The sequence below is a fragment of the Otolemur garnettii genome, unplaced genomic scaffold, assembly GCF_000181295.1.
Source record: "Otolemur garnettii isolate 467f Iridium unplaced genomic scaffold, OtoGar3 scaffold00019, whole genome shotgun sequence".
NCBI lineage: Eukaryota > Metazoa > Chordata > Mammalia > Primates > Galagidae > Otolemur > Otolemur garnettii.
Window position 1 is genome coordinate 4,134,067 of NW_003852414.1, and position 24,819 is coordinate 4,158,885.

The 24,819-nt window shown below is 35.9% G+C and overlaps 1 protein-coding gene across 1 annotated transcript in view; it reads right to left on the minus strand.

The window, feature by feature from the left end:
- Positions 1-7,490: 7,490 nt before the first annotated feature.
- Positions 7,491-24,819, minus strand: part of CCDC7 (coiled-coil domain containing 7) — a 65,963-nt gene continuing 48,634 nt past the window's right edge. Inside the window, exons 13-15 of the mRNA XM_023511475.1 lie at positions 21,581-21,646; positions 18,137-18,361; positions 7,491-7,649 (exon numbers count right to left, since the gene is read on the minus strand). Of these exons, the coding sequence (XP_023367243.1) occupies positions 7,491-7,649; positions 18,137-18,361; positions 21,581-21,646 (450 nt within the window). The remainder of the gene's footprint in view (positions 7,650-18,136; positions 18,362-21,580; positions 21,647-24,819) is intronic.

Here is a 24,819-nt window from a genome sequence, read left to right on the forward strand (position 1 = left end):
CCTCCTCCCTGCAAAAGCGTTTGTTATCTCTGAAATCTGAGCATTGCCTCCTTTTCCCATCACGTGAATAGATGTATAAGGGCCTGGTCTGTTATGCACATAACCATGGCCACCTCATCATCCCTCTTAATACAATACGTCAACCACAGGAAATGGAAAACTTCCCACACTGCCTTTTTTTTCTTTCTAATAACTTCTTTTTTGGTAACTTTCCTTAACTCCATCCATTTTCTAAATTGTCAAAACAACTCCCAAACCATACCTTCTCCCCTTAGGGACCAAAACAAATAAAAACTCTCTCACAAGTATTGATGTTAACATTGAACTTTTAATTGTCAGGGCAAATATAGAGAAGAACGAATTTGATATTCTTATGTTATAATACAAGATGTGGAATACATTCCTATATATAAGTAAAACAAAAAATTCTAGGATACAAAATTTGTAATATTGTACACTCTAGAATGATTCTAAAAATTAACCTTATAGAAAATTCTCAATATAGGCACTGTAAAAGTCAGAAGTCATAAATATTTTAATAAAATTTTTAAAATTACATTTAACATTAATCAACACATTCAGAGTGAATAGTTTGGGGCTCCTCAACTAAAAAGACACTCAAAAATTTTAAAAAGGTTCAGTAACAATCCAAGATGGGAAAGACACACACAAAAAGAAAACCAAAGGTTAAAATACTTGGAATTATTTTACCTGGAGAAAACCAAGCTGATAAACTACTTAAAAATAGTGTGTAAATGGATAAATCATTTTTACACTGGCAACATTTACTAGCTACATCTTGCTCCTACAAGGTTTTTATTGAAATAATTAGACTGAATGCCCATAGCTCATGAATGGATTAATATCTGTGGTATCTGTATACCATGGAATACTACTATTCAGCCAGAAGAAAAGATGGAGACTAGATCTACATCTTTTGTGTTTACCTGGATGGAGTTGAAACACATTCTTCTTAATTTTCACATTTTCTATCTCAAGAATGGGAAAAAAGTATCCAGTGTACTCAATACTAATAGGAAACCAACATACAAATCTTAAAAAAAGAAATGAGACTTAAACTATACGGAAATTAAATGTGACAAAAGAAAAACCAGTCTGACACTAGAAACAACCAATTACTGGTTAATGCAGATGATGAACGTATTTCCTCTTGAATTGCCTTGGATATCTCCTTTCCCTACTTGGTAGCTTAGCAGAGACTCTCAAGGTTTTTCACTGATATCTGCAATATTGAAATATCCTCTGTTGCTATTCGGCTTCCAGTTGTTTTTCCATAAACCCTGTTATATATATATAGCTAATGGTATGGGATGCATCTGGATATTCTAGATTTTGAAAACCAAGTTTGGGCTACCACTGAGGTGGGAAATAACTCCACTAGAGCCTTATACCACACAAACCATTGAGTTGAAATGGCCAGTATCTCAGGGCCCATATTTTATGTAGTCATAAAAGCCCGAGAGAAGACAAATTACTTGGACAAACTAGAATGACTATGGACCAGGTAGTGACAGGGACACCATAACTTCAGAGTAAGTGAGACAGCCACATAGTCCATAGCCCAGAAACTGGAAGATTTCTTGGGAATCCTGCACAGCAGATTTTCTACAGACTGGAGCAATAAGGTCATAAGTAGATAGCTGCCAGACTCTAGAGGCCAGGCTCAAGATCACCTAGAAAAATTGGAGTAAGTCTGTGTATAACTGAAAGTTAATAGGCAAACACCAAATCCTAAGGGGACTTAATGAAAATTACTTGGATAAGATGCTCTTTGGTTGGCCTCTCTTAGAAAAGAACAGGGGATAAATCATGAGGCTGGTACAAAATTTGGAAGGACCCTTAACATAATTACACAGATAAGACAGACAGAGAAAGGTCAGGCCACAGTCCTGTCCCCTTCTGCTCCCCAGAGGCGAGACCCTAAACCTTCCTGAACTTAGTATGTACTAGATCTTACAAGGTGTACACAAGGGTGGTAACCTAGCAGGACTGAGACTGCTATCCTCAGAAAGGCCTCCTCACAAGGTTGACCATTGACTGACATTAGGAACTTTCAAGGACTCTCATAATTCCCAGAACAAATAAAAGGAGTTCACTGTGCTCAAACTGTTCAAACAATGTGGTTTATGCACAACACCCATTTTCCTTCTAGTACTATAGATTCTTAGTTACATGGTTGACAGATATTTATATAAAACCAACCCCCAGTAAAAAATCCTGCACACTAAGTTCCTAAGCTTCTACAATAGACAATATTTCATATGGTGGTCATAATTCATTGCTGAAGCAATAAAGCATGTCCTGTCTGACTCCACTGAGAGAGGACTCTTAGACACTTGTATCTCCTTTCTTCCAGACTTCACCGCATGTATCTGATCCCTGTGCTGGTTTTGCTTTGAGTCCTTTCACTTTAATAAACTATAGCCATGATAATGGCTGTGTGCTGAGTCCTGTAAGTTCCCCGTGAAAGTCAATGAACCTGGAGTTGGACTCGGGGACCCTCAACACAATTGGTGTCAAAAATGAGATTCACTAGCATGACTCTGACTCACTAAACTATAGACAAAACACGGTTTGGGCGAAAGAATAATCAAAGAGTGGCTATGATGTTTTATGGTATGAAACAACAGTTGCGTTGCTACCTGTAATAAGAGGTGAAAGTCACCTGTGGAATTTGAAAATGATACATCCAACTCCAGGAAAACTGACGTGCTGCATTCCCTGGCTGCTTTTGGTGGTTCCAGATAAAGTGAGGGGAAAGGATGCAGCCTAGCTAGGTGATGTCTTTGGTTTTTGTCTTCTCCTACAGGTCAGAGGAGAACTAAAAATTCCCAAAGGCGGGCTTTGGATGGGGTGAAGGCAAGAAAAATTAGTTTATAGTTATTCTCTCTTATAGGAGTGCATCAGAAAGGTTAAATCAGTTCCCAGGGCTGGAGTAAAGGCGATAAATAAACCAGAGGGGGAAAATGGTGGGGTACGAGCACAGAAGCAGGGGTGGAGGGAAGCAGACGTAGGAGGGAGAGGGTGAGTAGACATCCAGCCTCTCATTAGTCTAGAGCCTGCCACGGTTGAAATATCACCTTTCCTCCCACATTCCAGCTAGGATCTCCCTGCAGCAAGAATGCTAACCCTGTAAATGCTAAATTTACTGCTAGAACATATTTGCAAAGAGAAAAATAAGGAATTTTCAATGGCTCTGTTTTTTGTGGCTATTACATCTGGATATATGATAAAAAGTGATGTAACATCTTACAAGTTTTAATTTAGAAAATGCTAGAGGGATTATCCTAATTAGGAAAAGCCACCAAGAAAAAGTGTTGGTGGGACACAAATCCCTTGCTTTTTGCCGCCAGCAGTAGCTGGTAATTCAAATTCTTTGCATGCGGACCATAGAACAAGTCACTATAACTGACCAGCTTTATGATGATTTTGCCTGTTGGAGCCTCTGGAAACGGGGAGAAGAGAGGAAGGAGGTACACTTTTAGAGTTTTAAAAAGTAGTTTTCAGTTGTTAATGAGTTCCAATTCTTGCTACCAATTCTTGTGTTTGACTTTCTGAAGGAGTGACAGTCGGCAACAATGCACAGACAGCATGGCCCTGCGTCCCTCACCTGTCTCCCAGTAAACACACCTGAGTAAGTTAGTTTGACTATCAAACAAAGCTGTTTTCTGAAAAGAACTGATATTTTCTAGGCTACTCATTAGGTAAATGATCAGAACCAATGGAGTGGGAGGTTATATAATCCTATTTTGAAATTTTTGAAAATTCAGGATTTTGTCCTGACCAATTCATTCTGGTTAAGTTGTATAAAAATGTTTTTCTGTGAAAAATTCTTTTTTCCTTGCATACAACCATTCCAGTCAAAATGTCTGGATAAAATAGAGTATGATTTGGAAAAAATGTAAAGCTTTGATTACTTAGTGGAAACCTTGGCTTTTTAACACCTGAGAAAGATAAAACAAAACTCCCCAGCACCCTGGGAGGAATTAGGGGGCTGTGCTGCCTTCCCAGACTGCTGAGAGCACTCTGAATTCAAACTCCCTGCCCAGACTGTGGTCACACTTAACAGTGCTGATGATGAGACTCCAGGGGGTGGCCCAGCTCCTACACCTTCCAGAACACCTACAGATACCATCTGCACTTGCCAGGCAGATTCCTTGATGTCATTCCCAGAAAACCTGACTGGAACTGACTGCCTTCTGGAAGTGCTTCTATGAATAAAACAAAGGACTCAACTAAGATCAATGGGACTGAATTGGGAGCTCAGGTGGGAGAGCCCATGGCTGAAGCCCCCACAGAGGCCTTGTTAATCTGCACTGCCTAACATATGTCCCAATAATCATAAAGCCCTTGTCTCCAGGGGTAGCACACGTACCCACATGTGTACTTCTTACTGTGTGCCCTGTTGGGACACTACCTCAGGCCTGGTCAGCTTCAATTTATTGGTCAGAGTTATGCTGCACCTGAAGTGGTACCTCAGTCCAGGTACAAAAAAGTCAACATAAAAAGCTAAGCAGGAAGGCCACTTGGCTTTCTAAGATATGATTAATGGGATTTCTTTTAGCTGGGCTACATCCACAACTCTTATGGGGGATAAATGAGATCAGTTGGTCTCATCTTGGAGTACAAGATCCTACTGATAATAATTCTTCTATAATAATGCTTTGACCAAGGGTCAAGTGGGTGTATTATACAGAAAATGGTGAATACAGTAGGCCTGAAACTGCTCTCCTTAGAAAGGCATGATTGCAAAGTTGGGTCTTGGCTGGCATCCGGCAACTGTGAGTGTTCCCAGTGTTTTCAATGCTAATAAGAGTGGCTTGTGGTGCCGAAACTATTTGTACAAATACTGTGGTTTATGCAGAATGTCTGCTTTCCTCTGGTAATCTGGAATTTTGGCACACAGTAGGCAGAAGGTACTATATGACCAGTGCCCAGTAAAAATCCTGAACACCTCGTCTCCATTTGCTAGCGAAATTAAGAGCATCCAGTGTGACTTTACTGGGAAAGGATTCTCAGAAGCTTAAAACTTATTTCTTCTGGAGTTTTTCCCAGGCACATTTTCCCTTATCTGACTTTGCTTTTTGTTCTTTTTCTTTAATAAATCATAGCCATTACAATGACTCTATAATGAGTGCTATGAGTTCTCCTGGTGATGATGGGAATGGTCTTGGGGGCCCCTAACACACACGACTACCATTTTTGTGCTCCACATTATATTGCTTGCTGTTTCTTTTTCAGATTACATAGCTGATATAGACATTCTGAACTATTAAACCCAGAATGGGTACACAGCCGTGGCTGGTTGGACAACGACCCTGTTGGTAGCAAAGTCCATGGTGAAGAGCTGTCTGAACTGATAAGATCGTTCAATAATACTGCATACTGGGAAGGTAAAAAATAAATCTGTCTACAAGCAAAATTTAATCCACGCAGGGATGCTGTGAAACACTAGTTTGTCTAATTAGAAAACAACCACTGGACACTCCTTAGTGACCTACTCCAGCTTAACCAAGGAAATAAATGTCTCTCTACCTCCCTCCATAGTCTCTATCACTACACAGCTATAGAATAAATTATTGCCACTACTGATATATGTATGCAGCTGAGGCACACAGCATATCATTACTAATCTTTCTGGAGAATATTTTAATTCCTTTCATATATGTTCAAAGGGTGGGCCAAACCCAGCAAATGTGCACTGCTAGCAATATCTGGACATCCCATCAGACTGAGGCAGTGCTCAACACTGAAGAATCATTCATTACATGTTTCCTAGGCATATCTAATTAAAGATAACTTTAAATGAAAATATAATCCAGGACCCTATAATTCAAGTTAATTTGGGGAGAGAGACATCATTTGGAAAGCATCAAAAAGAAACATTCTATATCCCTTAAAATAAAAATTTACTGACCCTCCAGTACCCAACCACAAAAGACTTTCCTCTTAAGGTACTAGTGACATCAACATTCTATACCTGGTCATTCTTCAAAACATCTAAACAAATGCAACAAATTTTAAATGGAAGTCCTTATCTTAAGACGTAGAAGGGGGTGGTCTAGGCATTATAAAATCAAGATTTAACTTTATATCTGCCATGTCCTTCAGATTCATGAAATTACAAGTACCTACAGCCAACCTTTTGCTGACTGAAGCTTTTTGCACCAATGCTTCAAGTTGTTTGCCATATCCTGGCTCTTTGGTCTCAATGATTTCTTCCTACTTTTTAGTAGCACAGGCCTTTGGTCAGTGACTGCTAGCTTAATACTGAGCTTTATTGGGGCAGATTTTGTCACTCTTCAACCCAACATTCCTATCCCAAAATGGGTCTGTCCCAATCCAAAATCTTGTAAGATTGTACACACAAAGGAAAATTCTGTTAAAAGGGGATACCACACATTCAATCAAGGGCCAATCCTGGACCATGAGACCTTTGCCATATTAATGAAACATGGCCTCACAGACACAGAGATATTCTCCCATTTTAAATAAACCATTGACTCAGTAAGGCCCTTTGCCTACAAAATCTGCCACCTGACAAGAAAGTATGATTCAAGATGAAAGAGCCTTTCTCAATGATCTTAAACTCTTATGGAACGCTACATTTGTCCATCATAATGATAGTAGATGTTGACGTAAGATGACAATGATGGTATTGAACATTCTTAAATTTGGGTAAATTTCCAGCATTCTTCATGACGTAGAACACAGTCCCCTCAGATTGACTAAATTATACTTTTTTAATTAAATGATAGCTGTATACATTAATGAAATCATGTGGTACAGTGTGGTGTTTTCATATACAATTTGAAATATTTTCATCAAACTGGTTAACATAGCCTTTATGTCATTTTCTTAGTTATTGTGTTAAGACGTTTATATTCTACTTTTAGAAAGATTCACTTGCACCCTTGTAAAATAAACTTTTTACAAAGACTCGTAGGCCATTGCTAATAACCTAGTTATGTGGTCAGGCCACTGGACCCTCTAGGATAGAACTATCAAATATAGACAGTCCCCAGGTTATAAACAAGATAGGTTCTGTAGGCTTGTTCCTAAGTTAAATTTTCAGGTAAGTTGGAATAGGTACATTAACCTATTACCTATAAAGTCTCCATAAGAGCAAGTCATACATCAGTCAGATGTTTGTAACTAGGGGACTTACTGTAATAGTCTCCATTCATAAGTGCACATTGTATGTACATCCGATATTTGTGACTCAGGGACTGCCTGTACACACGCTTTACCCTGGGAAATAGATACTGTTTTAGCCACAGACTCCATCCTTATTTTACATGTGTATGCACCCATGAAAAGGAACCATATCTAAAGGAAAACATGTGACATGAAAAAGCCACCCCAGAATGTGTGACCATCATCTCTCCTATAGCCCTGCTTCCTATTCAAACCCATCCTACCATGAAGGGGTAAAATATCCAATAAGGAATTTAGTTAAAAGAGAGACGTCACTGTTGTCCGTTAAGATTATTCTCCTTGTCATTCAAGCCAGCCTCTTTGAAAACAAACGCCACAGTGCTTGTTGGACCAGCTTTTCCTAATTGTTTACAAATTGTAGGCTGCCATACCCTGCAAGGGCCCCTCTCCATGGCTGAACTCCAAAGCACCTAGGAGTTAGGGAGAAAAAAGAGCATTTCAAGAGGAATAACATATTCCTCCTCTTTTTTTACCCCCTGCTCTGATTTCAGTGTATGGAAAGATACAATATATTTAAAAGATGGACATTATTTCTGCATCAGGTAGTCCCGCAGACATCCTCTTCCAACCCTGCAGGTAATCCATGCTGGAAAAAAGGTCTTTAGGGTCCCTGCTGAATTTATTGCTCCAGAAAAAAGATAATCTGGCTCATCTCCATGGAGGAATAACAGATGTATTTATTAGGTATGAGTATGTCTGACCCTGGGAAATATTAGGGGTGGGGATAGAGGGAGGTGATGAATGACTTTCTCTTTCCCACTGCAGATATTAAACAGACAACTTCAAAAAAAAAAAAAAGTCTTCTATCACTGGCCAGGAAGAAGACTTCATAATGGGACTTCATTGGGATGTTGATTCTGTACACCCAGCTGGTGACCTGACTGATACCCTTTGAGCAGGCGATACTATGGAAATCCATAAGTTTAGGATCAGGTGTCAGCCAGAGCTAATGGAGAGACTCATTGAATAATTAAATCTCCAAGGCAAAGAGCGAACAGAAGAGACAAGAGTGATACCTGCTATGTTGGTATACTACATACTTAAACAAGGCTATTGCCCCAACCAGGAAGCTCTGACTGTTACAGGGTTGATTAGGTGCTCTCTGTCCCTTCCCAATTCCCCTGTAATTTTATAAAGTGGTATATGAAGGGGAGGTTACTCTCAGGAGCGCTTTCCATGGTGAATTCATCTGTGCTCAGTCTAAGTACACCTTGCTATGGAATAATGTATCTTCTACTATTTTTTAGATTGTAATATTCCTTCTATAAATCAAACTTATACCTACAATTTGGGCTAATAGCAATATGCCCCTTATACAACAATTAAGTGAAGAAGTTAGAAGTTCCTCTCACAGAGGTGGGGAACCTACAGCCTTCTGATTTCAAAATTGTTTTTAAGTGCTAACAGAGGCAAGAAAAGCTTTATCTCATTGGGTTTTCTGCTACACATCTTTTAATAAAGGGATATGTTCTGTAAAATTTGGATTCAGTCAAAAGGACATATAAAGACCAAGAAAGCTACATGTTTCCTTAAGACTGCAGGTTCCCCAGCCCTGCTAAAGTTTTTAATGATAATATAAATTTTCAATTGTAGACATTTATACACATAAAAATTGAAAAAAAATTAAAATATTTTGTGAGCTGCTTTTCTTTTTTTCTTTTTTTTTTTGAGATAGAGCCTCACTCTTTTGCCCTAGGCTAGAGTGCTCTAGCATCATAGCTCACAGCAACTCCTGGGCATAAGTGATCCTCCTGCCTTAGCCTCCCAAGTAGGTGGGACTATAGGCATATATTACCATGCCCCGCTAATTTTCTATTTTTAGGAGAGATAGAGTCTCCCTCTTGTTCAGGCTGGTCTTCAACTCCTGAGCTCAAGCAATCCACATGCCTCGGCCTCCCAGAATGCTTGAATTACAGGTGTGAGACACACCACCTCACTAAAAGCTTAATTAGATAATCTCTTTTCTTAACACATAATAACTTCCTTGACCAATCAGTCAAAATTATCCTTTCCTATTACTCTCTATCAGATAATAAGTTTGATTATCTTCATTTATTACTCTCTACAATTATCTTATTCATTTATTTCCTCTCTCTCCTATTATAATGTAAGCACCACATGAGAAGTGATCTTATCTGGCTTATTTTTCAGTAAAACCCAGTCCCCAAAAGAATATCTGGCATATGAAAATGATAAAAAATATTCATTGAATGAATGAGTTTTGTAAATAAATGAATGAGTAAATTTAAGGAATAGGTATACTATCAATACTCTTCCTCTTTTGCATGTTTTTGTGCTTTATAACAAATTTATATAATATTGGGGAGAAAAAAGTTGTAACAAAAGGATATAGAAAGAAGTAGGTTAGATGTGTAACTCTTAAAGCAGTAAGAATCAGTTTACATTTTCATTTCCAAAAGATGTGGATTTCAATGCTGTAGAACATTTAAGAAAAGCTAACGACACATATGATGTGGAACAATAAATTAGTAAAATCTATTGTTTGATTAACTATTTGCCACTAACTCATTCCCTAAGCCAAAATAAATTGCTCAATGTTGTAAAGTGCAGAAAAAAATTTACTTTATTGTAAGCAATACCATGTATCTGCTCAGGTGGGGTCTCCTTACTTCGCTCCCATCCACTCTGTGAAGGTTTGGGAGACTTTTCCAAAGTATTTCAGAAATTCTATTAGGATCTAAGAAGTAACCCAAAACGAAGGTTGATGAATAATATTGTGCCATGTGCTTAATAGTTTGAATTTTTATTATATTTAGAAATACTTAACCTAAAGGCGCTACAGGCAATTCTATAAAACCTATAAAGCTAAACCAACCTATTTCATGTCATATTTCCTTTTCTCATCCTTAGTTTAGGATCCAAACTAAGATGAATTACTAGTTTTTCTCTGGGCACACTGTATGTATTTTAGACACTCTCATTTTTGCTTCAAAGTAAAGTTCTGTCCACTTGGAATATCCCTTCCTCAGATTCCCCTGTTAAAATCCAACCCAACCACTTCACTTGAATTAAATGCTATGTAACTCTCAATCCAGCCAAAAATAACTTTCTCCTTTTTGATATAGCCTCTTGGTAACTTTTTACTGATACAACTGCTACATTCTATTCTGTTTATTTTCATATGTCTCATCTGCCTTATTAGACTGTTAATGCGTTGAGGTTAATGACCGTGTATTTGTTAACCTTTACACTTGTAATATCTAGTACAGCACCTTGCACAGCAAGGACATTCCGTCAATGTTTCCTAATAAGAGCTAAATTTAATTGAAATGAATTGAAATAATCTTCCTCCTGAAGTTACAGAACCTTATGACATCAATCAACATTTCCTTGAAAAAAGAAATTTAAGAGGAGTTACCTATGCCACTCTTGATTCCTTTTTCTTATCTTGATGTTCTATAATTCTCTATCATCCTCAGTCTGTTTTTCCCCTTCATATCCTTCCTCCATTTTATCACTTCCCATTATAGTTCCCATAACTCTAAAATGTGACTTATTAGCAAGGTAGAATGGAGAATGGCAGAGGTAGTAACTCATAGTAATATAATTGTAATCCCTCTTCAAAACTTTTCCAAGGACCCATGGGATGTAACTGGGCTACTTTACCATGTCTTCATAAAGACTAAAGATTCTCTTTAAAATACTTCTTTAAGCTAACATTTGTACTTTCTGAGATTTACCAAGTATACAAAGAGCCTATCAAATTTATCAGCAGCAACTAAATGTTCAAAATTAAAATAACTTACATCAAAAGTTATCACTTCATGTCCTTCAAAGTGATGAATTATTGGCTCTCCTGCATTTTGAAAGGCTATACTTCACAATGTTTCTAGTAAAAACTACAGTAGTATGCCATGTTCTACCATAATCTGAGCATGAACATAAAATCACCATGCTTTCTATTTCTACACAGTTCTCATTAATGTTAAAGACAATTATTGATATTTTTCTTATACCTTCTCAAATATTCATAATATTGACCATACATATTTAAAATATAAAGAAATAATGGCAAGAAACCAATCTTAATAAGTTTGCAAAGCAACAAGTAAACCAATGTGTAATTTTCTCTTGAGATATTAAAAATATACTTTTAAAATATAAATAATCACTACAGATATTTAAAATGGATGTTTCAAAAACTTCTGGCCACTAATCAATGTACTTGTTACCTAATTCTTGTTAATTCACCTGAGTCTGTAATATAGAAATATTAAAAATGATAATGAAGCACAGAAAATGCATACTTCTAGGTAATTCTTCTTTTCCACATGGCAATCAAAACCAAAATCTTACACAGTAAGCTCCATATATTAAGGAATAAGTAAAAGACTTATGTACGTTCAATTTGAATTCTCAATAATTCATGTCAGTGACTGAAACATGGACATGGTTTCTTATCACTGGATGGCAACCTAACTTTTAACTGACAGAGTTTGCTGTGCTACTAATATATCTGCCTCACGCTTACTCTTAATTGACTGAATAGGCTTATAAATCAGTAATAGTATACTTATCAAAACACTTGTTCCACTAGTGAAATCTGTAAGATTTAAGTAGGTGAATCAATCAACTCAATTATTTATGTACATGAAAAAATATATATTGATGAATGACTAAAAATGAAAGGCAAATATATTAACATGTGTGAGCAACATGAATCTAGCTAATGGATCTTGATGGTAATTAAATTTAAAATAAGAATTAGTTCTTCACTCTCTGGAAATTTTAATTGCTTCTTTCAGGAAAAAAACAGTGTGTGTGTACATTAGACTTGGCACTTAATTTAAGCTTTTCATTAAAAAATTTTAATTTTGACTGCACCCACACTCTTTCACTGTTAATATCTAAAATTTCAAGCACTTTCTATTTAAAATTGCTTTCAAAGAGTTCAGTATTACAAGCAAAGATATAAATAAAGAACTCTTATGATACAGAATTTATAATGGCTATTTTGGTACTTAGGTATGTGAACTGCTAAAGATTAGGAAAAGATAGAACAAAATTTTTAAAAAAGTTTTACCTTTCTTCAATTGATCTGCTACTTTGAACTGAGACCTGTAATAAATTTAAATATATTCAATATGCATATAAATTGCTTTTATTAAATCATTTAGAAAGATGTTCCTCAGAGCAATTTTTAATATGATAATTTTGTAAGACTAAGGTATCAAAAAGCTAAGAAATTACCACATTTGGGGCATTAAAAGAAGCATCATAAAAGAGGAACAAGTCCCTAGATTATATTTCTAAATTAAGAGCAAAGAGGGTTTTATACTATTAAATAAAAATATATATAAATTTATCTTTTACATAATTATTTAATTCTTCTAAATATTCTTATTAAAGGGTTTATAATGCGAATATATATATATTAATATGGCAGTAGTTTTCATAATTTACAAATTTCAAGAGACTATATTAAGAATGCATATTTAAATTGATTGTGTGATCAAAACTGTTAAGAGGCCAGTGCCATGAAAGTATGATTTTATTAATAAATTACCTCTAGTGAATATAACACATATTTTCCTATAGCAGGTTTTATTCCAGACTTGAATTTCACTTACTTCAGAATCTTTTATACAGATATTAGCTACTGTTATCCTTATCTGCCTGTGGCAAAGGCTTCTACATGTTCATCAAACTAATTTTGTTTTCTTCTTGGACACATTCCTAATCTATATTTTTTAAAATTTCTCTGATAGTTAAAGGTGGCAAATAGAATGTGAGAGAAAATGACATACACTTCCTTCCAACCTGGTCAATGAAAATATCTCAGTTGGGGGCCCTGCATTCTTTCCTGTAGCTAGATGTCTATAGGAAGCTACCAGTGTGTCTCAGGAAGCCACATATAAGATGATAAAACTCTTACATGCAAGGATACTGAAGGACCGTGTAGAGTAAGACTCCCTTCTATAAACACTGACCTTGAACTTCCTCAGACTATAGGCAAGAGGAAATAAACTGCTATTGTGTTTGAGCCACTATACATTTTGCATCTATATGTCGTAAAAGTTAACCTACATATTATCTAATCTATCACTAGGAATTTTCATACAGCCTGTCCAGACAACGAGGACAGAGTTAAACAGTGATGCAATATAACATTTACATAGCACTTCTCAATACACAAAAGCAGTTCATAAACATCTCATTTTGTCCTTATCCTACTCTTATAAGACATTAAGAGTTTATAGATAATTATGAATAATTTCCGACAGAAATAATACGTCTTGCCCATACTTCTACCATACTTCTAATTTAAAAAAGACTACTAACAAACAAGTTTAAAAACAGGTACAAAAAGAAAAACAAGAAGGAACTACTGCTTTTTTCCAACATGTCATTAAGATATACATATTACAGACCTGTGTGTTATAATCTGGTGCACAGCAGTAAGAGTTCTAAATATTTTCTCCTTTACTTTTTTTAGATTTTAGGTGTCTATCCCCTAAATAGCATGGAGAGATATAGCACCAAAAGAATGAAATAAATTTGAAGTTACAGTATATAAAAAGAAAAAAAACCTTGTTAACTATGGGCTCAATAAAAGAAAAGAATACATCTGCCTTATTGCACAATTATTTTCTGTAAAGATATAGATCTTACATGTTATTCCTTTACCCAAAAACTTTGAGTGATTCTTTCTTTTCTGAAAATTAAAGACCAAACTGCTTAATTAGCATGCAAATCAGGAGTTGTCACAATCCCACACCAGTCCCCTTGTAGTAAGTAGCCTCTAACAGCTCCAATGACCTTTGCCTCATGGAAGCTATACCATGCCAGTGGTATAGCCTCCCCTTGTGTGGGTGCTGGGCCTAGTGACTGTTAATGGGAAAAAAAAAAACCAACTCTGTAAAATTATCTGAGCCAAATGTGTGTGATGGGCCTGGAATACATGGCCCCAAGAGGTCCTGAGAAAATGTGCCCATAGTAGCTGAGTTATAGTTTGGTTTTACCCATTCATAGAGAGGGGTATTACACATAAGATCAAAAGCCAGTACTTGGATGTCACACATAGGTTTGGCCAGAAAAAGCAGGACATCTCAAAGTAGGAGGTTAGGGGAGGGGCTTACAGGTTATGGGGGGGTTAAAGATTTTTTGATTTGTAATTTGTTAAAGAAGCAAATCTTTGCCTAAAGGCTGGGAATGTTTTAACTTAAGGAAATCTGTTAATCAGAGACAAACCACCACATTTACCAAAACTCAAGTGTTCTGTTAAATAAATTGATGACCTGCAGGTATGGTTTAAACTGTTTTACATAACCTTATGCCTGTTAATAATTCAGTACCTTATTATGACAAAGAATACCTCCAAAAACAGAGGGGGCACGGTGAAATATATCTGACTTCCCTTCTCATGGCCAGCTACTCAGCTATCTGAGGTCCCTTGGCCAAAAAGGGGTCTATTCAGTTAGCTGGGCAGCTTAAGATTTTTAGATTAGATGACTATTTCTGCATTTAATGGCTAGGATATAGCAAAAGTGACCGGATGTCTCTGCTTCTCTCTCCAGCTATCTCTTTATCTCTCTCTCTCTCCTGCCCTTGCTCAAATTTTGTAAGCTGCTGACAGAGAGGTGCCTGTGATAAGGTACTACCATCTCAAGCCAACAACCAGCCAGGACCTGAGATCTAACAAGAGTTGTATGAGTGAACCTGGAAGCACAACTTCCTCCAGCTGGATTTATGTAGCCAAGGCTGAGAAGGCTCACTAAGAAAGGGGTTTGAAGGGGGAATGGGAGGAAAATCTGATCTTGGGAACAGGAAAGTCTGGAGGGCCTCTAAGAAAGTGAGTATGGGGTAACCTAGGTAACCAATGACCAATACAAAGAGACAATCAGTGACCAATAGAAAAGGGTGATAATGCCTGGAGGCGCAGAGGCCAATGAAAGAGTTGTAGCCAATTTCAAATGGAGAGAAAGAGGGTATCATTTGCATAGACTTTGTACCTCTGTCTCTTTCAACTTCTCTTCCTCATGGGGGAGGGACCCACTTCCAACTCTCTTTGGAAGTGCTCTAAACTTTCTCTTTGCCCTTCCTAAGTAAAATTCCTCTTTATTGCACTAAAACTTGGGGTTACTTTTGCTCTCTATTCATGCCGCCTGTGTTGCTCCAGTTATGTTTCCAGTTTCCATTTATTTTTATTTTCAATTACCCCTGTGCCTTAGTTAAACTTTCTAGCTCAGCCAAGTAATCAGACCAGGTCAAATGGACTCTGGAGACTGGGAAACCCAATCCCCAACAAAGGCCAACACCTTGAATACATCCTTGTGAGAGACTGAGCCAGAAGGCACAGCTAAAGCACACTAGGATTCCTGACCTACAAGTATTCTGAGATAATACAATTTGTTGTCTAAGCCACTAAATTTTGGCATAAATCATTACATAGCAAAAGATAGCTGAAATAGTAATTCCAGTTCCTCATTTATTTTTTTAAGTATTAGGAATGGAGAAACAGTGTTTTAAGCAATCAGAATAAATAAGCAAAAAATTTTAAGATGTGGTCTATAAACTTAAAGAAGTATAGCTAAAGCCTACAGTGCATGTTACATACATGCCCAGGAGAACACATGCAATGGCCTGGGGGACTAATTAGAGATCAGGCTACAGTCTCAGGGAAGGACCAGATCTGACAAAACCTTAAACTTTAATTAGGAATTTGTACTTCAACTAAGAATAATGAGACTCATTGAAAACTTTAGGCAAGAAGGTAACACAAACAGATATCAAGTTTTGAAAGGTGACCAGATACCAATATGGAGACTGGACTGAAAATAGTTAATTCTGGAGGAAGGGAAACCAATTAGGATCCTGGCAGCAATTTAACTAAATGAACTATCATTGATATTGAGAAAAATGCATAGAATCTGATGGCTAATAAATGGATCAAGACAAAAGAACAGAAGAGACAACAGTGATCCCAGAGTTTCAAGTTTCAGCAATTAGGTAGATGAGGATACCAGGGAACTCTTGATTACCTGGGCACAAAACAGATCTGAGAAGAAAGTAATTAGTTCACTGGGGGACATGATGAATTCTAGATGCTTGAAGCCCATTCGAGTAGATAAGCTCATTATGCTGACAGATAACAGGTCTGAAAATGAGGTGATATCTTGGTTAAAGATTAGAGATTTTGTGGCACTGGAAGTCATGAAGGTACAGGTATAAAGGTATGCTCAGGATAAGTACATGGCATGAAATAAGAATCCAGGATAGAACCCAGAGAAATAGCAACAGTTAAAGGATAGATAGAACAAGAGGAGACCAAGAGAAATATCAAAAAAAATCAGGAAAACCAAATAATTATGCTGTCAAATTACACATTATATTTTTTATGATGGCCAAATATGGTCAGATGCTAAGTCTATAAGGAATCCTTCAGAATAGTGTCAAGTAATGACACTGTTGTGATCTAGGCAAAAATAGTTTAAATATAGTGGTTGAGACAAGAACATGGAAACAGTGAGTTTAAACAACTTCTATTCCTTCATAATCTCCAACAGTGATGGCTCCTGTTTCACTATTACCAGAACAAATCAATCTGAATAAATGACATTATATAACTCATCAACCAAAGAACCAATCATATAGTAGATGTTTAATTAATGAGTTAAGCTAGATATATAGGAAGATCATTGACCATATATAAAACCACTAAAAATTAGAATCACTTGTTCACATGAAAGCAACATGTTTTAGACAAGGAAATTGCTCTTTCTATTTGGGTTCATCTCACTATTTAACTTTTTTATATTTAACCAGTCTTGTACAGCTACCTTTATTTTGGATTTAGGAATAGAATACTGGAAAATAGAACACGAATGCTATTAACAAAGTAAGGTTTGAGAACAGTCATACAGACAAGCTGCCACAGAAGGAATGGTCTGGGGAAAAGGCACAATGTTTTATGAGCTGGCTCTTTAAAAAATAAAAATAAAAATAAATAAAAAAAAAACCCTTCTTGGGAGAATTAAAACCTGAATCCCTGATTACTGGCCCAAGAAGTGTTTTTTTATTTTATTTCTGTACCACAGAAGATAAGCTCAACAGAATTCTCCGGGCAGAGGTCATGAGACTGTCTTTACAGAATTACAATCATGGGATCAATCATGTCCATCAGCTACAGTTAGACAGCAATAGCTCAAACTCCCTGTAAAGGCTCTGCTGTGTTTCTGCTTACAGATAGGACAGTGGTACCTAAGGACAGCAAATTAATAAACTTCTCTTTTCTTCTCCTTGAACCACTTGTCCTCATTCTTCTCATGCAGCCTCAGGAACAAGTCTCCAATTTTCAGTAACAAAGCAAAGAATGTACTTCAGCCATGATTTCAGAGGCAGAAAGACCTGGATTTGACATCTAACTCAATGTCACTAAACGTGATGTGTACTGTTGCACAGTTAGCCATCTTTTTAAGCTTTAGTTTCAACCTCAAAATGAGGGTGCCAATAGCTATCTTACAATGTTGTGTAAAGGATAAGCCCATTTTAAATTACACTGCTTCCTTTGTTCTTTCATGTTTTTCAAGACATGTGTTCTTGACAACTTTGACTATTTCTTGCAGTCTTTTCATTTTTCATCAGTATAATTGCTTATTTGTGGACTGTTTTTCTCTTCTAAGGTACGAATGCAATTAACAAATCTAAACAAAGTTCAAGAAAGAGCTTCTGAATCTACTGTACAACTGTACAACAGAAACAAAATAAAATATTTTAAGAGATTTTTTCCCTATGGCTTTGCATTCATATTTTATTAATTTAGAGCAAAATATAAAGCATAATTTTTAAGTAATATATAAAAGAGAAATAAATAATAACATAAATGATAAATTCCTTACAACACATACTACTGTCTCTACTTTGGTTATTTCCTTACCTGTGACTGTTCTTTGATTAAAACTTCTGCCGTTGGTCCAGCTGAATCTGAAACTACTGATTTTCTTTCTTCTTTCTCAAATAGTGTATTTTTTGAATCTACACCTTTAACTTTTATTCGACTGCTACTCCTTTCCACTGTTGCGCTGGTGTTCCCCTCACTTTTAGGTAACTCCTCTTCTTTATTTAAGAGCTTGTTAAGTTGCTGCTTAACTCGTTCAGATTCCTGTTTTTAAAAAGAAGTACCAGCTTATCAAGAATTGTTTTCGGACATTTTCTTTCCAATATTACAAGCTTTAGGAACCTGCATACATTTATGCCCACGTTAGTTCTCAACTCTTATTTTTACTGAGTTGGAGGAAGCTAAGTCATGTCATTAGTGTAATCAGTAATCCATAATTCCACAATTAAAATTAAAAGCTACAAAGAAACCTCTTTCACTTTTGAATGCTATTTTTATACCCAGAAATTTCCACTGGTTGTCATTTTTTAAGGCTTTAATTAATATACAAGCAACATAAAAATTAATAGGAAGTAAATGTTATAAAAAGTGATAGAGTGTAAGCAAGGTAATTAATATTCATCAAAGAATGAAAGATAATGTGGAAAATAACATTTCTTCTAGAATGAAATTTTTCTTTAAAATGTCACTTTTAGGGAGCAACACCTGTGGCTCAAAGGAGTAGGGCACCAACCCCATATGCCGGAGGTGAGTTCAAACCCAGCCCCGGCAAAAAACTGCAAAAAAAAAAAAAAAAAGTCACTTTTATAACTTATTTGTAGAAAAGAATATACCCATCAAAAGAAAATTCACAAATAATCTCACCACATAGATAAAAATCACTATTAACATTTGATATATTCTTTCTAATTATTTCTAAATATACCCAGTACGTATAGGTATATATTTTTTAATGTTATTTTTTTTTTTTGCATTTTTTTTTTTTGGCCAGGGCCAGGTTTGAACCCACCACCTCTGGTATATGGGGTTGGCGCCCCAATCCTTTGAGCCATAGGAGCTGCCCTATTTTTTAAATTTTTATCTAAATTGAATCGTACTATGCATGCTATGTTAACATAATATGCTATTTTCATTAAATAATGTCACATGTGTTTCTATGACAATAAATATACATTTAAATCAGACTAGATAACAGAAGAACACTTAATAATGTATTATGATTTGTTTAGCAAATTCCTTATCAATGAACATTTAGGTTATTTCAAAATTTTTACAATTAAAACATATCACATTATATACACTTGCGTAAAATGTCTATATATCTTTTTCTTCTTAAGAATACACTTTTAGAAGTAGATTTATTGAGTGAAAAGTCTGTATCTTTCTAGGTTTTGCTATATCTTTTTTCTAGAAAAGTATCAATTCATACTTTTTTAATAAGAGAAGCATATGAAAGGTTGCACATTAAGCATACATCCACTAGTATTAAATATTTCTATTCCTTAAATTTTTAGCAAAATGGTAGGTAAAAATATCTATCCCACTGTTATTTCAAATTGCATTTAAAACTAGTTTGTATGCCTTTATTGGTCATATGTCTTTCTGAATCATGACTTGCCTATTTGTGTTCTCTATATTGGGGAGGACTATCTATGTTTTGTAGATCTATAAAATATCTACATATAAACATTTTGCAAATATTTTCCATTCATCTTTCTATCTTATGATTTAACACAAAAAATTTTACACATACATCAACAAATACTACATTTTTATATTCATTTGAATCTGTTTCTAGACTTTCTATTTAGTACCAGAACCTGAACCACAGAGCTGTAGTTTTACATTGTATATTGATTTTTGGATGAGTACCTCCTCATTAATTGTTCTTTATTCGTATAATCACCAGTTTCTTGGCCTTTGTATATGCCAATAACAGCCAAGATGAGAAGCTAATCAAGGACACGATTCCGCTTTTAAGTGGGGTGCATAAGTATTTAAAATTTAAATGTCTTCTTGTATTTTTACTTTGACCAGTATAAAGTACCCATCTTTGTCTTTCTTAACTTAAGTTGCTTTAAATCTGCTTGTATCTGAAAATAAGATTGCAACCCATCCTTTCTTCTGATTTTCATTTGTTTGAAATACTATTTTCCATCCCTTAACCCTGAGTCTTGATTTGTCCTTCAAAATAGGTGTGTCTCTTGGAGACAGCATATGGATGGCTTGTTGCTTTTTTAATCCAATTAGCCAGCCTATGCTTCTTCAGTGGTGAATTCAATCCACTGACATTTATTAAGAGAATTGATAAGTGTGGTGGAATTCTATTCATCTTATTTTGTGTAAGTCCATTGTATAGTTTTATCTTTTGTGCCATTATGGAAGCTAAGTTTTAACTTTGCTGGTGATCAGTATTGAGAATAGATCTAGGTGTTTCCAGTAGGGCTGGTCTTGTTGTGGCAAATTTCCTCAGTGTTTGTATATCCACAAAAGATTTTATTTCTCCATCAATTTGAAGGTAAGTTTAGCAGGATACAGAATTCTGGGCTGAAAATTGTTTTGTTTAAGAACGTTGAAGGTGGATGACCATTCTTTTCTGGCTTTGAACGTTTCAGTTGAAAAGTCTGCTGTAATCCTAATGTCTCTGGCTCTGTAGGTCAGTTGACACTCCTGGCTACTTGAAGAATTTTTTTCTTTTATCTTGACTTTGGACAGGTTCATTATTGTGTGTACTTTTTGAAATATATGCTATTCTAATGTCATTCTAGACTAATACTATGAATAAAATTTTCTCTGCTAGATTTTGTGAGTGATATATTTGAACAATCAAGTGATAAAAGAAAATCTATTGCTTTATTTTATATTTTATTTTAAAATCAATCTATTTTCTCTCCAACTATCTTTCTTAACTACATTACTATTAACATTGATTATCTTACTTTTTTGGAAAAACAATTATATAATGTACACTAATTATACTTTTACCTATTTGTTTATGAAAATGTTTTTAGCTTCTTTCATTTCTTGTTTTATTGTTTACCTAGAATTTGGAAAAGAACAGTAAGATCCAATATTATATGAATGGAATGCCTGTAGTATTCTACTTAACTTGTTTTATTGTTTACCTAGAATTTGGAAAAGAATGGTAAGATCTAATATTAACTGAATGGAATGCCGGTAGTATTCTACTTAACTTAATTCAAATGCCTGCAGTATTCTACTTTTAAATATATTGTCTGTCAGTTTGCAATTGTCTTTGTTTGTTTAAAAAGTTCACTGTTCTTTATAGCTTACTATTTTGTTAAAAATGAATGTTAAATTTTATTAATGTATTCCTGTTGCATAAAAGGAATATATTTTAATCCTGGCAAAATAGTACAATATATAGACCATTACTTTACAAAGTCAAAATTACTCAATTAAGTTCTTTACAGATATTTTCTTCATATAGTAACAATTTTAAAGGAATATGATGTCCTTTACCTCTAAAGCCTGTTTCAGCTGTTCCTTTAGGAATGTGTTCTCAATCTCCAGAGTACGTGCTATTTTCTAGAAAGTCATAAAGAGGAAAAGGGTATTCACTTTCGTATTTAAGTTAATATATTTTTACCATTATTAATTTTCTAAAATCTATAGTTAGCCAAGATGATGATTTCAATATATGCTACACATTTGTCATACATAATAGTGGATAATACATTAAGTTATAGCTTCCTATTGATTTTCCACAAGCAAACTGACCATTAGTCTGGCAAATTAAAAGTGTAGTAAGTTAAACATTTCATTTATCCTTTTCTCTAGTCCTAAAATATTTAAACAGAAACACATCTAACTGAAAGAACAATCTCTACTCTTAACATAGTTCCGACTTCTGAGAGTTACTCTCGAGAATTCTCCATTAATGACTAGAGGCCTGTATAGCTCAGTGGTTAGGGCACTAGCCACATGCACTGGGACTGGTGGGTTCAACCCTGGCCTGGGCCTGCTAAACAACAATGACAACAATAACAAAAAACAGCCGGACCTTGTGGCAGGTACTTGTAGTCCCAACTAGTTGGGAGGCTGAGGCAATAGAATCGCATAAGCCCAAGAGTTTGAGGTTGCTGTGAGCTGTGACACCACAGCACTCTACCAAGGGTGACAATGAGACTCTGTCTCAAAAAAAAAAAATTCTCCATTAAATAGAACACTTTAAAAAGTTAATCAAAAATACCTATTAAAAATAATCCCCTAACCAACCTGATTAAAAAGAAAAGAAACAAAAGTCGGAATGGCCAAGGTGGAAGACTAAAGGCAGCCAACATACACCACCTCTCACGGACAGCACTGAGTGGACAGTGGATATCCTCCTTCAGATTGGTTATCTAAGAGAGACCATTGTGAATCAAAAGAGAGATAACAGAAGACACCCAAAAGTGAAAGAGTAGGAAGAGAGATGACCTGCTCTGAGATTTGGTGGTACACAGGGAAGATGAGCACACACAGGGGAAGGCACAGAAAGAGAATACTGAGGCTCCACACTCTTTTGATGATCATTGCTATCTGAGCTATAGGAGATTCTCTGCTACAGACGGCTGCAAGTCAGGCATAGGAAGCTATTTGAGACTGTGTAGCAGCACTACTCCAGAGAGAAGACAAAGCAGTGACCCACTGGCTTGCAAACTCTAGGCACTTTTTAAAATCCTAGACATAGAACACTGCCTCTATCCAGGGTCAGATCCATTGCTGCTGCTTCCTCATTGCTCCTACTAGACTGTGGGGTGAGAGTGAGTGGGGAGACCAGGCACTCAGGAGCTGCACACCTTTACTACTGCTAGTAGGACCTGGGTGGGCCAACACTTGTCAACATGGGCAGGACTTATGCTTAAGTCAACACTGTTGCCCATATATCTGAGCAGGGCAGCTCCTAAACCAACACAGGAGGACAACTGCCACCATCCAAGGGTGTGAGCAGCGCTGGACTCAAACCAGCCCAGGCTAACAAATACTACTAACCGTAGATCTGAGTGGAGCAGCTGCTAATATGACTTGGGCTGACAGTCACAACTGCTAACAGGACAATGTGGGGCATTAGCTCACTCTGCAACGTGGGGATTGGCAGTGACAACAATAACGAGGCACAATAGGTCCTCAGCAATAAACCCCAACCTAACAGAAATTGTCAAAATGTCAGAGATGGAACTCAGAATATGGATGTCAAATATGATCGATGGTATTAAAAAGAAAGTTGAAAGCCAACACAAAGAAACCAAACAAATGTTTCAGAACATGCATTAAAAAAATGAAAAACCTGCTAAAGAGATAGACACCATAAGTAAATATATGTCAGAACTGAAAGGAATGAAAGAAACATTTAGGGAATTTCAAATATATCAGAAAGCTTCAACAACAAGCTAAACCATATTCTTTCTTCTGAAAGAAAGAAAGCTTCAGAGCTTGAAGACAAGGCTTTCAACCTAACCCAGTCAGTAACAGATGCAGAAAAAATAAAAAGAAATATGGATTTACACAAAGATGGCCAATATAAGAATTATAGGTATCATTGAGGGACAAAAAGAATGAACAATCTATTCAAGGGCATTATTGAGGAAAACTTCCCTGTTACTAACTAAGATTCAGATACCCAGATACAAGATGATCACCAAGCAAAGAGAAGATTCATAGCAAATAGGACTTCTCCAAGATACATAATCATCAGTCTGGCAAAAGTCAAAAATGAAGGATAAAATTTTTACAAGCTACATGAAGAAAGCAACAACTAACCTACCAAGGAAAATCCATCAAGCTAAACAGCAGATTTCTCAGTGAGGAATTAGTAAACCAGAAGGGATTGGGGACCCATTTTTAGTTTTTTTAAATAGAACAACTTCCAGCCAAAACATTTGTATTCTTCAAAACTAAATTTCATATATAATGGAGAAATAAAGACTTTTCCAGATGAGCAAACACTAAGGGGATTTGTCACTACTATATTTGCTCTACAGGAGAGACCTACAACTACATTATATATGGAACAGCATAATAGATACCCACCAGTATAAAAAAAATCTAAACATTACAGCTATAGCAAAGAAACCAACAATGTGCCATCCAACATGATGAACAGAACAGATCCCACATATTAATACTAACATTGAAAATAAATGATCTTAATGTCCCACTTAAAGACACAGACTGCCTAAACAGATGAAAAAGCACACTCAAAATATATATGCTGTCTCCTATTTAACTTGCAAGAACTTAACACGCAGATGCCTAGCTTTAAAATAATGAAAAAAAAAATCCAATAAATAAAAACCAAAAACAAGCAGATATAGCTATTGCCAGAACAGATAAAATAGACTTTAAATCAAAAATCGTAAAAAAATAAAAAATAAAAAAAGGAGGTGGGCATTGTGGCAGGTGCCTATAGTCCCAGCTACTTGCAAGGCTGAGGCAAGAGAACTTCTTAAGCCCAAGAATTTGAGGTTGCGGTGAGTTGAGACAGCACGGCACTCTACCAAGGGTGACATAGTGAGACTCTGTCTCCAAAAAAAAAAAGGTAAAAAAGGAAAAAGATAAAGATGGTCATTTTACAATGATAAAGGGAGAAATTAAACAAAAATATACAACGAGACTAAATATATATGTATCCAATACAGGAGTTCCCAGATTTATAAAGCAAATTGTCCTAGAACTAAATATAGAAATAAACAGTAACATGGTAACTGCCAGGGATTCCA